Genomic DNA, 12,637 nt, shown 5'->3' on the forward strand with positions numbered 1-12,637 from the left:
ATTCAGATATCATTAATTTATTTATAGAAGGTTGCATATTGTATACTACATTTAAATAACTTATTAATTCAAGTAAGGGTGACTTTTCCTACACCACCATAAGATATGAAATTCCTATATTAAATCTCATTAAAATTATAATAAAAATTCCTACACCTTATTAATATTTTTCGATTTTTGGTTGGGTATTCCAGAAGTAATTTCTGGATTTAGAATACAAATATTTTCGAATTTTGAAATAATTTCTGAAACACTTGTTTTGGATTTTATTTTTTTTATTCCGAAATGGTTGGTACGGAAGGTATTTTTAATATGGATGGCACAAGCGCAAGGGGAAGGGGGAAATGGGAATGAAAAGTAATTTTGGATTTTTACTTTGAATTAGGGGTAAAAGGGGAAATTTAAAGTATACGGGGTGCTGGAAGAAAAAAAAGTGGTGCGGGAAGTAGCAGCCTTCAAGTAATATGATTGTTACTAAGATTAGTTTTTCAAGCTTAGACAAAATTAATTGGGTTGCAGCATTTTCCTTTATTAAATGCATTTAAGTGTTAGATTGTCAAGGTTGTGTTTATAGTTCTTTATGAAGTATGTAATTGTATTAAAACACACGTATTCATATTTAGTGTTGTTTCAAGCATTTCAACAACTTGTATTTCTTTATTTGTAGAAGGTTAAGATCCATGAATACTTTCATGTATCTTTAATCATATTTCTTGTAAAAACTTTTCATTTTCATTCATTTTTTCATTTTAGATAAAGCAAGTAACACGGTCGTATCGTTGTCATTCTTAACTTTAGGATGTTTGATTCTTCTTATGTGGTTTCCAATGCCTCTTAAGGTTTAGATAAACACTTTACAGAAAATGTTAAATATATTTTTCTAAAATATTCTTATGTTAAAAAAACAGATACAAATATAACCCTTCAACTACCAAAAGATATGATATGTTACCTAATGTCACATTTTTTAGGACACATGTTTTCCCTTTTTAACCTTTGATCATTTTATGATTCCAAATTCTTATTATTCTAACCCTAATGAAAACCAGTCTAACATTGACTCATCTTACATACCAACGAAGGACATAAGTAATTACTCTTGCTCTTGTGTATTCTTATATGGAAAGGTATTTAGTCTACTTGTAATTCATATTTTGTTTTTAATTATTTTGAGTTACCATAATATATCTTTATCATATTTAGCAATGGAGGGAGGTTTCCTTGCCACGAGGATTTTCCTTTTATGCTTAGCTTCAAATTTGGAGCTTAATGTTTCCTTGCAGTGAAGGTTTCTTAAAATGTTACTTAGCGTCAAATTTCATTACTTAGTTGTAGGCTTAAATTTTTTTTCTTAGTTCATCTTTCTGGCTTGAGCTACAACTTTTGGGGCTTAGTAACAACTTCATATTTTCTTCATTTTACTTGCAAAAGAGCATAAAATGTATCAAATTTCACTTTTTATATTTTCTCATAACCACAATATGTGTAATTAAGGCCTTTATGAACATTTTTTCATAGAATTAATACAAGATAAGTGTCTAAATGACATGCAATTTAACTAATACTAGACACTTAACAACATGTCCCAACTTTAGCTCTTTACTTGTCCTAAAAAAAAGCTTGAAACAGTTCCACAAAATGGTTTCAAAAAGATTTGATCATGGTTGTTTAGAAATTCATAAATCACACTTTATCAAAAAGCTAAGAGAAATGCAATCAAGTACTTGAATTAGAACTAATGAAATCAGTTTGACACAAGTTATCATAGTTAAAGATTAAACACAAGGTCTCTCAAATGATTTTCTGCTTAAGTGCATAATTGCATCCTTCGAAGTGGTTAAAGTGTTTGTTGTCTTATCATCCTTTACAATTGTCCACTTAGCTTTGTATTTTCATTCTCCACAGTTATGTAGACATGATTGGCAAAGATCACAAAGGTCTTTTGGGCTTGTAACGTGGCTGGGCTATCAAAAAACTTTGTTTTTCAAGACAAGCAAGACTTACTACTAAAAAGGAAAACAACAATTTGCAAATGCTATGACTCTAGCCTATTCCAACCATCTTTTTGTTTTGTTTTTCTCTTCTGCCAATTTCTTTTCAATTCATTCCTATTAGGTACTATTTGCTTTGATTTATCATTTTCAGATTTGAGGTGTCCAGTTTCAATTTCCTTTTTGCTGCCATTTTCATTTTTCTTTGCATTCTTAGGTATGCTTTCAGCATACCCCAACTTTATTCCTTCGTCTATTTCACAAATCACCAATCCCTTCATGACACACACACATTCATTGTATCCTTCTCATCATTAAGAAGGGTTTGATTTCCTACATTCTATGCTTAGGTGCATGTTTAAGGCCAAGGTTCAAAAGGATATTTTTCATTCATAATGAAGTAGGGTGGTTTTTTGGCCTTGGTTTATACAAAATATTCATCTAGTGTTTAGTACTAAAATGTTGCCTAAATTATACAATTCATTAGACTTTGAGTTCTCTCTAGCGTAGCTCCCTCTTCCAGACTTCCTTCCTTAAGAGTTGACCTCACCTCTCCTTATAAAGCTTTCTTCCATCTTCATGTATATCTTAAAGGAGTTAGGAGAGAAGTCATCATGGACCCTCTTGAAAGCCCTTTATTGTTTATATTTATAACACCTTAATGCATATTTTAATAAATATTGCTCTAAGTAAAATTCTTACACTTAATTTGTTGGTTGACGATTGGGGTTTGCTTAACCATATTTATACTCTTTTCTTTACTCTTTATGCACTAGTGCATTAGGAGAGTGACATTTATTTGGTAGCATCAACGATAACTTATCATTATCTAAGAGCGATTTACGTATTTATGAAAATCAAAAGTTGTTTATATACTTGTAAGAGTGGTTTGTGTACTCAACTTATAATCATTGATTTAATTTGTAGAATCTCTTAAGCATAACTCAAGAGTTTAAAGTAAATCCATATAAAATTTGTGTATTATTTTTTATCACTTACTAGAAAGTCTAGCAAGAAAAGAGTTTAAGACTCTATTGAATCCCTCCTTCCATAACTATTTATTCCCTTTCTCTTTTATTTTTCTTTCTATCTTCTTTATATTTTTTTTTCATAATTTGTTTTTCTTATTTTTATCACTTTAATCCACCACATATGGACCTTTAGATTTTTAATTAAGATGTGCTAAAAGGGAAAAGTTTTCTTAGTGCATACCAATAAAGTATAAACCAACGTCTTTATGTGATTTAGTGAACAACTTTTTATAATACCAAGGGTTTATGCCCCGTTATTTTTGTTACATCATCTCTATTATTTTGAAAGTCTCTTTCTCTAATTTTAAAGACCTAAAGTATGAAGTTAATTCACCGCCTGTTAAATGTGTTGGTTGATTAGAAGCCTTCTAAATACAAAATATTTTTAAATAATGTTCGGAGATTTTATATCTTTGAAAATATAATTAAAGTAAAATATGTAAATAAATATAAATCTCGAAAGTTCACTCTATAAAATGGAATTGAATTTAAACTTATTTTCTAACTCTGCAAAATAAATAAAATGGATCATCAAACTTGAACATTTAAAATATATCCAGTGACGCATGAATGTGAGATTAAAAATAAAGATAATTTAGTTGGCTGAGTTCAGGAAATTATTTCTATGAAACGATAATTCACTATTATGAAAAATTATTTGAAGGATGTTTCAAAGAGGTTTCATAAAATTTATTTAAAGTCATTATACAAATACTCGTGTTTAAGTTTATATTCAAATTGTGAGAATTTTCTAAAGAGATGGCGAGTTTTTAGTTAAATTGTATTGCGATGCGAGACATACATATTTAAATAGAAATTGAATACACACAAAAATTGATAAATTCTCATATTATTTCGCCTTTCATTTATAACTTTTTGAACTTTTATCATTTTCATTATCCAATGTTTCTCTCAATTGTCATTTCAAGATCTTACCTTAAAAGAAGATCAATTAATTAATATGATTGAAGATGATTTTGTAGTTATTTGTCGGTATAAAATGAAATTCTTTGCATAAGTAAACTCTTAATTTCATCTGGACAGTAATGTATGCGTGTTTTTCCAGTAACAATGTTAATAATATAAAGTATATAGGCCTTGGCCCGGCCTCCATGCTTTTTCTCTATCTTCATCCCACACACTTTAATCTTTTTCGCTTTTGTCTTTCCTTGTCCTCTGATTGTTGCCATAAACTAGTTAATATTCCCCATCCCTCTCATCACATAGAGAAGCTAGAAGTCCATGGGGTTTCAGCTTGTGAAGAAGAAATGTGAAAGTCCATGGGGTTTGGAAAATGGATTTATAATAAATGTGATTTTATTTTCTCATTTTATTTTATTATTTAATTCCATAATATCCGGTTGAGATGTTTCATTTAGTATCAGAACAATAATTTTTAAAATATTTTTGAACCTTGAGAAATGAACTTCACGTGTTTCGATTGTAATTTATGTGATGTGGTACTTGACTCTATATCTCTAATCTTAATAACTCAATATTAATAACGGTCATCACTTCGATTAAATGAAATAGAATTTGTAAAAAGAAAATAAAAAACTTAAAATGAAAAATAATAACTTTAGTCTATGATCCAACTTGGGCTTAAAAAAAAAAGAAAAATGATAACACTTCTCCACTAACTCACGAAAAACCTCACTGGAACCAAACCCTCACAGAACAATCCCCTTCTCCGATTTCTCTCTCTTGTCGTTCCTCCTCCGCAAGGCGCCACGCCTCAGCCTCCTGAAACTTCATCTACCACGATCATCGGCGTCAACTGCCAGAGCTCGCGAACTGGGCCTCCGACTACTATCTAATGGGGTCGGAGCAGAATCGATTTCCTCAGCACGAAAGAGTATCTTTCTCACTCCTTCAATCTCACGTGTCCTTCTATTTACTCTTCACGAATTTCATTTCTAAACCACAACACTTATGCTTTATAGATTATTTGCCAGTGTTATAAGGGTTTTTCGGGTTAGATCTGAGGTCCCTAGTACATAACCTAACCCCAAACTTGTATATTTTCGGTTGGGGATCGCTTCTCATGTTTTTTCATTGCCGTTTTCATTCTATTAAGCACATATCCTCCTCAGATCTCACGTCAGACGACGATAGTTGCTTTAGTTACTTAGTTTACATATTGGGTGTCATTGCTTTTCTGTATCGTCTTCTGGTTATACTTGAATCTGTTAGCCTTCGAGAACATTATGGACGACAAACAATTCTCACGGCCAGAAACCCGCCCGAGCTAAACTTGGACCGATCTGATGGCTGAATTATTAGTTTTCAAAGCTACCCTTTTTTATGATTTAGTAGTAGCTTTGTAGAGAAATATTTCCCCATAAGCTAGTGTGAAGGGCGGCTTACTTCACTCCTTTTGGTGCAATTGGCCTTTTCTTTTTTATATTTCATTTCAATTTTGCATTCAGAATCTAGATCCATAGTATCACATCCACGCTTGCTTTATGTTTTGTTGTGTTACGTAAACCGTGATTTTGAAAAACTACTGAGAATTCTGTATGCAGAAGGATTCTCATGTTTTTGTATGCTATAGAGATAAGAAAATAAACCCATACAATCAATAACTATTTGAGATTGTTTTGTTTTTATCTTTTGGTAGGTATTGAAAGAATGCCTGTCTCTTATATAATAAATAGAATTTTTGCTTTATCTTTCTTTTAACAACCAGTAGATTCTTTCTTTCTCTTTCTTTTTTCCCTTTATGTGTGTAGGTTTGTGTCATATCCTAATAGCCTGGACTACCCACGTGGATAAGGTTGTCAAACTTTCACACTAACTCATAAACTGTTACAATTTTACGAGGGGTAAAAAACAAACTAACTTTCTAGATAAACTCCCATCAAATTTTGAGTCAAGAAGCTAGCTTGAAATCAAATACAATTTTTGACCCCCAAAGTGGCTGTGTCTATCAAGGCCCAAATGATTTGGAGAAATTAACTCCTTTTTAAAATATTTTCACTTTAGTAACTTATGTTTCAATTTTTGAACAAATGATTTTGTCATTGATGTAGTTTGATCTTTTAGTTCTAATGTACTATCAAACCTTATTATTGTGGTTTGATACTTTGCTTTGTAATATTAAACAAACTTTAAGGGTTCTGTTATATGGTTCTTATATATATATATATATATATATATATATATATATATATATATATATATATATATATATATATATATATTTCTTCATAATTAGGAAGTATATGATGTAACTTGAAGCTAGAAGAATCTATACTTTTAAAATAATAATTAATTACTACTTGTATACAATTTTAACATAAGTTTCAGATTCTCATTCACAGAAGGAAAAATAGTATTAGAGTTAAATTGATGCTTTTGTGGAATGAGTCTTAAATGACTGTAAATTTTGTGTGCCACTGTAATTTATGGCTATTGAGATAATTACTTAAGAACGAATGGGGTGAGAAGATGAAGAGTCCTGTATTAGTTTATGATACAAATTTTGCTATCAGCAAGATAAAATTATTTTTAAATGCACAATTTATGTCAAATTTTCTGAGATTTGTCCTATAAAAGCTTTATAACGTCAAATAGTTCTGCAAATTGGTAAACAAAATCATGTTAAAACTTGTACTGTTTTTGTGGTTTTGTGACTTTTGATTTTCATGTAATTTCATAATTTGGTAAGTAAGGAAAGAGTGGAACTAGGGGAGTTATAAGATTAAGGAATAAGTCGTAACTTCCTGAAGGATTGCCCAGTTTTCCTTACATCCGCCAAAAGCCACTGTCATTTCAAATAAGTTATTTGCTATTTTTGGGGTTATATACAGGGTTCTGGCTCTCAGTTTCATACAGTTTCTTTTGATTAGCATTTATGGGGTCATGCTTAATGTAGTGCATTTTATTTATTTGGCTTGAATAAACTGCTTTTATATTTCAAGAATTATTTTCAGGATCTTGATCAGATTTGAGAATTGACAACATTGTTTATTTTTACCCTTTATTGATTGGCCTATGGTCTCCATAAAGGAGCCTTCTTTAATAGATACATGCAGATTTTGTAGTGCCTGATTCTTCTTATTTTTTCCTTGCACTTCTGTTTAGGAGTAGGGCTTATTCTCCACTATTCTGAAATCTTTCTTCTTTCTCATTAATAATACTGGATTCCAAAAAAAGAAATAAACCAAAGTAAGTATCCTCAGCTTGCCGCATCTTTGTATGTATCTCTTAAAAAGGGGTCAACCATTCTTTTACTCCTATGCCTCTTTTTCTTTTCGTGTCTATCAACCTTTGGGATAAAAATAACTTGAAAAGTTTGGAGTTTTCTTTCAGTGCTCTAAACTTAGTATGCTATGAAGTCAATAATGTAACTATCACAATGAATGGGGGGCACACTTTTTCAAAATCTGAGCTTGGGTGACACAATAGGTCCTTGCATTTAGGAAAAACAGTTGTTATATGTGAAGGAAACATGGAAGTCTTGCATCTTTATGTCTGCAATTTGTGAAGCATGGCCAAAAGTCGAAAGCCAGACAGGTTCTTCAACCTGTGCCTGTTGTTGGACAGTGTGTGCTGCATGCCCCTTTGCTGGATAGCTCTGGTACCTTGCTTCTATAGCTATTTACCTAAACCTTCCAGTCTTCCATCTTTGATGGTGCCATTGGGTTTCAGTTTCAGACACAGGTGGTGACACTTAGCTAGCAGAGAGCTGACTAGTGAAGTTGGGCCTTGTGGGCTACACGTTTTTCAGTGTTTCTTTTCTCCCTTTGTTTTTTTCTTTTTTGGGCTTTCAGTTTGAGTTCAGTTTCATATTTTTGTTGTTTAAAATCGTAACATATAATATAATAAACGAAAAAATAATAGCAATAATAGACTAAATAAAGCATAATATGTAATATAATAAACGAAAGAGCAGCAGTAAACAAAATAATATAGTTAATCAAGTGACAATAGTCATAGAAAAACCCAATAAAGCATAACATATAATATAATAAACTAAATAATGATAGTCATAAAAATATCTAGAATAGCAGTCGTCCATCCCATTATCTCTATCCCGAATTAGTGGTTTTGAGGTCAGTTGCTTCGCACTGCTATCTAGGATTTCGTTCTTATTTAGTATGGACATTTATTTCTGCATGCCCTATGGTACTTGGATTGAACATTTTGTGGAAATGAAATAGGTTAAGGCTTTGCATAAGATTGGAGGAATAAATAGGATATGATTGTGTTGATCAGGAATAAAAGATGATTAAGCATATACTATTTGCTTCCCGGAATGAAACATTTTGAGAAAGCATTTTAAAACAAACTATTGTTGGGATATATATTAGCACCAAAAAGTCATGCCAAATCTAAGATTAATTTTTCTAAATTTGGTTAGTAAGATTATTCTAGCTTTTCTTAAATTTCTATCTACAGGTCTGCAACTTTCAATTTTCCTTTTTTTTTCCATTTCAAATGTTTTATGATCTCATTTCTTCATTGATAAGCATTTTAATTGCTAGAATTTCAGTGGCCTTCAAGATGAATGCTGGATAGATTCTGTTGATCTCATGGTCTCTTCTGCTTGTTGATAAAAGAATGGAGTATTAATTGAAACAAAGACAATATGCATCTATGGGCACAAAAGCATTATCCTGAAATGAGAAAAGGAAACAGCTAAGTATCAAGCCAAAATGAAAATGGCTATAAAAACCTAAAAGCTCTCCAATCCCTCTGTTTATATTGTATGTAAGAGAAGTCAAAAGCAAAAATCCTATACCATATCGAAATTAAAGGTAGAGAGACCTTTGAAAATATGGCATTCATTTCTGAGTAAATGCACTGAAGAACTGTATAAACTTGCACTGCCACATAATTGACCATAGCCTCCTTTTTCCTGCTAAAACCTTTTAAACTGTATTATGAAAAATTTACTCATGAGTTGCTGCCTCAATTCTGGCACTTAATGCTTGCTCATTAAGAGAAAGCACTGTGTGAAGTCAAAATCTTGGAAGTGGAGCTTGTCATAGAAAGCACTATAATTTCTGATTGAAGTAATTAACCTCGTGACGATTTAGATTTATGATCAGGTCTGTGAAGGCAAAACTACAGGATTGTAGGATAGTATGATAAATATTGAAGGAGAAATACATTAAAAAAACATAAAAAATATAAAGGCCAAACTATTGTCTATTAATTAATAACAGTGAGACTACTAGAATCAAGGTGCCAAAAGGAAGCTGGTCGTTTAACTTTGTGATGTATAGGATGTTAATGTAGAAATCCCTTAACAGTTTTCATAAAATTTAGTTCATAGATATAAACTTTGATCCTGAAAGATATGTTTTGATTGCTGACTGTAAGCTTTTGTTTGGCATGCGTAAAAGTTAAGTGATAATATGAAGTATGTGTTGATGTTTATGTGGAACAGTGAAAAGATATAAAGATGTTTAAGAGGTTCAATTCTTGTCAAATATTTAAAATTTCAAAAAGAACTTTAAATAGTTACTGTTTCATTTCAGATGTACTTGTTATTGATCTCCTTTAAACTTTGTGTAAGTCTATATTGCTTCCCTTGCATTAACAGCGAAAGAGATGGGGAGGATGCTGGGGTGCATTTTCTTGTTTTGGTTCACAGAAAGGTGGGAAGCGCATTGTACCTGCATCTCGCATTCCTGAGAGTAGCGGGCCAGCCTCTCAGCCAAATGGACCTCAAGTGGTTGGGTTGACCAATCAAGCCACAGGACTAGCTCCTTCTCTCTTAGCCCCACCTTCTTCACCAGCATCCTTCACTCATTCTGCCCTTCCTTCCACTGCACAATCACCTAGTTGTTTCTTATCCTTATCTGCTAACTCACCTGGTGGTCCTTCATCTACAATGTATGTCACAGGACCATACGCTCATGAAACACAGCCGGTGTCTCCTCCAGTCTTCTCAAACTTCACTACTGAACCATCAACTGCCCCTCTCACTCCTCCACCTGAGTTGGCTCATTTAACAACTCCCTCTTCCCCAGATGTACCTTTTGCTCACTTTCTCTCATCTTCTGTGGATCTCAAAAACAGTGATAAGGGTAACTACATCAGTGCAAATGATCTTCAAGCCACATATTCACTCTACCCTGGAAGTCCTGCCAGCAGCCTCATATCTCCAATATCAAGAAACTCGGGTGACTGTTTATCATCCTCTTTTCCTGAACGAGAGTTCCGTCCACAGTGGGATTCATCATTGTCTCCTGAGAATGGAAAATATCAGAGAACAGGGTCGGGGAGGGTATCTGGGCATGACACAAATGGTGTCACTAGTGCATCCCAAGATACAAATTTCTTTTGCCCTGCTACCTATGCACAATTCTACTTGGACCAAAATCCTCCATTTCCTCATAATGGTGGGAGATTAAGTGTTTCAAAAGATTCAGATGTTCAATCTAATGGTGGAAATGGACATCAGAGTAGGCATGCTAGAAGTCCTAAGCAGGATGTGGAAGAAATAGAAGCTTACCGGGCATCGTTTGGTTTCAGTGCAGACGAGATTATAACTACCTCTCAATATGTGGAAATTTCTGATGTAATGGAGGATTCATTTACTATGATGCCCTTTGCCTCTGGCAAGTCTACAATGGAAGAAAACATAGAGCCTTCTTTAATGAAAGGGTTCAAAGCTCAGGAGACTCAGGTAGCATTGCAGAGTCTTAAAAGTCTTGGCTCAGATCCAGGTCCAGTAGGCAAGGAGGGACACAATCAGGCCGCTATATATCAAGGATATGAAGGTATGTTGTAAATTCTAGGTTTAAATATTAATTTGTTTCATTGCATCTTGAGAAACCATGGAAATGAAAAATAAAATATAGTAGCACGTCTAAATTACTTGCAATTTGGTTTCAACATTATATATAATATCGTTTCTATAACTAGAGCCTTGGTGCCCTGTCATGATCTGTGCTCTACTGACTTTTGATGGATAAAGGTTATAATATTTTTTGTCCGGTAAGAATGTAAGACATTGGTCATCTTTGTATATTATCTGGAAAAGATGGAGGGTAATTTTGTGTTAGGTTGATATATGCATTTTAACAATCGGGATTTTCTGTGTTCTACTTTTTCATACCCTTTTCTTTATCAACCTGTAAGCAAATATGTCTTTTCTTGCATGTCAGATCTTAAATCACAAAGGCATGGTAGCAACAGCTCTGGGTTCAGCCCACCAGAGAACCCTACTTTTGTGGATGATGAGGATATATTCTCAAAAATGGAATCTTCAAGAATTAGCAGGAAATATAAGATGGGGTTATCGTGCTCCGATGCTGAGATTGACTACAGGAGAGGAAGAAGCTTACGAGAAGGAAAGCGAATGTGATTTGGCATGACTAAGAATTAATCAGTTGAGAACAGATTATCTGTTATCTGTGTATTAATTTGTAGCTTTGTTTTAAAAAAAAGAAAAAGAAATTCTTTACTTGGGGTTGTCTAATAGATGGGATGACCTAACTTAGATCTAACCGATTCTGTCCATCGTGTTTGACCAGATCTTACTGATCAATGAATGTAGTCTCTTTCTTCAAGCGAGTTCAGATTAATGTTTCAAGTGAATGAAGTTTGGTTTTAAACAACGAGCAGTTTATGAACTTGCATTTGTTCGACTATAGGGCTTACAAACTCCCGCACAAACTTTTTAGCGCATTGGTAATTAAAAATTTGTTGACTGGATTTGGATTTTCCTTCATTATTAAAAGCGGGAACAAGTTAGAGAATGTAATTAGTCATCATACAGTAGGTGTCGTAAAATTTTGGTTAAACATATTTTAGCTACTCTGTAGGTATAATGAATTCTTAATTTGATCTTTTCGTGTTAGGTTGGTCTTTACGTGTAAATGTTGTTACCGATTTTATTCCTTTCATCGGCGTCTCTTTGTCTTCTTAATTTGATTCTTATATATTTATAGTGTTTAATTTGATACTATGTGTACCATATGAAGGTCGAGATAATAGGGCCATTCGCTCCCTACAAAATTTAGATGATGTCATTTCATGATATGAATGTTGAGAAGATCATATTGGTCATAGCATGTGACATTATAGTATAATTATCATTTTAAACAGATTGTATTAGATTATGATAATACTAGTTAAATAAATATTACGACATTTTGGACTTCTTCAACTTAGGTATGACCTATCTAGTTTAGGTTCATCTAGTTAATGATCCATCAAAACACTATAAATGGGATATTATTTACTATGTATGAACGGTTTATTATTTTATATAACATTTATTATGTGTATTTTACTATTTAAGATTTATGTATTGTTTATTATTTAATATAGCATTTATTATGTGTACTTTAGTGTTAGTGTGATTTTGCATACACCTCAACTTCATAATATATATCTTGACAACGATATCACAAAATCATTCTTCAGACATAAAGCCTAGAAGGCCTAAGCAAATAAATTGTACCTGTCCGAATCTGAGCGATTTGAAAACAAAATTGTTGTCTGCTCAGTTTTATTTTGAATTTGGGTTTATAACAGAGGTTAAAATATTCTATTGGTCCATGTTTTTGTTCATAAAATCTCAATTAAATTCTAAGATTTTTTTCAGTCTCAATTAGGTCCATATTTTTAAAAATACGTGATAATTAGGTCCAT

The 12,637-nt window shown here is 32.6% G+C and overlaps 1 protein-coding gene across 4 annotated transcripts; it reads left to right on the top strand.

The window, feature by feature from the left end:
• Nucleotides 1-4,625: 4,625 nt before the first annotated feature.
• Nucleotides 4,626-11,598, top strand: LOC114193924 (hydroxyproline-rich glycoprotein family protein). 4 transcript variants are annotated; one of them, XM_028083925.2, is made up of 4 exons: nt 4,636-4,877; nt 8,512-8,784; nt 9,576-10,758; nt 11,146-11,598. In XM_028083925.2, exons 3-4 carry the CDS (start codon nt 9,867-9,869, stop codon nt 11,343-11,345), a joined length of 1,092 nt encoding a protein of 363 aa, XP_027939726.2. In that variant the 5' UTR covers nt 4,636-4,877; nt 8,512-8,784; nt 9,576-9,866; the 3' UTR covers nt 11,346-11,598. The 4 variants fall into 4 exon arrangements, with proteins under 4 accessions (XP_027939722.2, XP_027939726.2, XP_027939724.2 ...); XM_028083921.2 differs by lacking the exon at nt 8,512-8,784 and having other exon boundaries at nt 4,626-4,877; XM_028083923.2 differs by having other exon boundaries at nt 8,512-10,758.
• Nucleotides 11,599-12,637: the final 1,039 nt, after the last annotated feature.

This window comes from Vigna unguiculata, chromosome 8 (genome assembly GCF_037176805.1).
Source record: "Vigna unguiculata cultivar grain cowpea cultivar isolate G323 ecotype 2 chromosome 8, ASM3717680v1, whole genome shotgun sequence".
Lineage (NCBI taxonomy): Eukaryota > Viridiplantae > Streptophyta > Magnoliopsida > Fabales > Fabaceae > Vigna > Vigna unguiculata.

Bases quoted from the DNA above. Each gene is read 5' to 3' on its own strand.
- LOC114193924 (XM_028083921.2), top strand. From the start codon at position 4,839: ATGGGGTCGGAGCAGAATCGATTTCCTCAGCACGAAAGA. The intron at 4,878-9,575 runs GTATCTTTCTCA...TTGCATTAACAG, and splicing joins GATTTCCTCAGCACGAAAGA to CGAAAGAGATGGGGAGGATG. The intron at 10,759-11,145 runs GTATGTTGTAAA...CTTGCATGTCAG, and splicing joins TATATATCAAGGATATGAAG to ATCTTAAATCACAAAGGCAT.